The following is a 1,096-nucleotide window of genomic DNA, read 5'->3' as shown; positions in this document are numbered from 1 at the left end:
ACTCCGTCGAGACGCGTTATTGAAAAAGAGGTCGTTGCAGAAGACAGATTCCTGGATCGAAAATTTTGTTCTCAATATTTCTCTCCCATGGAGTAGTCTTTTGGAAATCCACAAAACTTTCCAATACTATCATGTTGGAAGAAGCATGATGAGCACTTCCTCCAAGGAAATCAGGGAGGGTAGACGCAAGGGCATTAAGGTATTGCTGAAAGAGGTTCCGAGTAACATTTGAGTTGCTCTTCGAAGTGTAAGTCGGCAGAACTTTCTCCCATCCTACAGGAAGTTCTCCATAAATGATGGCCTTCAGCTTGGCTGCGTACTTCTTCTCATATTCAACAAATTTTGTATTCCACTTTGCTTCAAGAGAAGCACCTTCAGGGAAATGCTGGCTCCAATGGCTTTTCACATCAAAGTTTTCGGATACACAAATCCACAATTTAGGATCAAATTCCTCTGCCATTTAATCTTCATACACATGTTGCAAGAGATTTGCTTTTCCCTTACCACCATGCTCCACTATAGCTAGAAGAGAAATGTTCCTGTACAAATCAGTTCCATCCTCCATGTTATGTGCAATCACGTCTTGACAGAACCCGCTGCTATCCATAAGAAGATCTAGTGCAAAATATTCAACGAAGAACTGAGTGTTATGCTTCATTGCCTGGCCATAAAGAGTGTGTAAAAATGCATGGCCCGTGCGATCAGCAACATAGGCGCAGCGATAGGCTTGGCCGAAATTCAAGCTTTGTCTTTCAAAAGCAAGGTGATATATTTTTCCATCTTCTGTTCTAGAAAATGGAAGATCATAATTTTCAAGTTCAATGACTGCTTTTGGTGCCTCTCTACACATATATTGACTAGTGTCCTGTTCACCTAACCAATTGTTTCCTTTGATTGTATCATAGATGTGCCATCTCCAGTCATCCTCAGTCATATTTTCCAATGCTGCATTAATCCCACCCTGCGCAGCAACAGTGCGAGATGTAGTGGGGAAGAGCTTCGTGATGCAAGCCGTATTGAAACCATGTTCTGAGAGTCCAATAGCTGCTCTAAGCCCAGAATCATATGTGTGATCAACAGTGGTGTATGAGGACTC

General features: G+C 42.2%; 1 protein-coding gene across 1 annotated transcript; it reads right to left on the bottom strand.

The window, feature by feature from the left end:
* Positions 1–16: 16 nt before the first annotated feature.
* LOC110100138 (transketolase, chloroplastic-like) lies at positions 17–460 on the bottom strand. Its single transcript, XM_020827552.1, has one exon. The coding sequence runs from the start codon at positions 458–460 to the stop codon at positions 17–19; it is 444 nt and encodes a 147-aa protein (XP_020683211.1).
* Positions 461–1,096: the final 636 nt, after the last annotated feature.

The sequence above is a fragment of the Dendrobium catenatum genome, unplaced genomic scaffold, assembly GCF_001605985.2.
Source record: "Dendrobium catenatum unplaced genomic scaffold, ASM160598v2 fragScaff_scaffold_1164, whole genome shotgun sequence".
In the NCBI taxonomy this organism is placed as follows: Eukaryota; Viridiplantae; Streptophyta; class Magnoliopsida; order Asparagales; family Orchidaceae; genus Dendrobium; species Dendrobium catenatum.
Note: the sequence above shows the minus strand (reverse complement) of the source record. Positions and strands in the feature narration are given on the sequence as shown.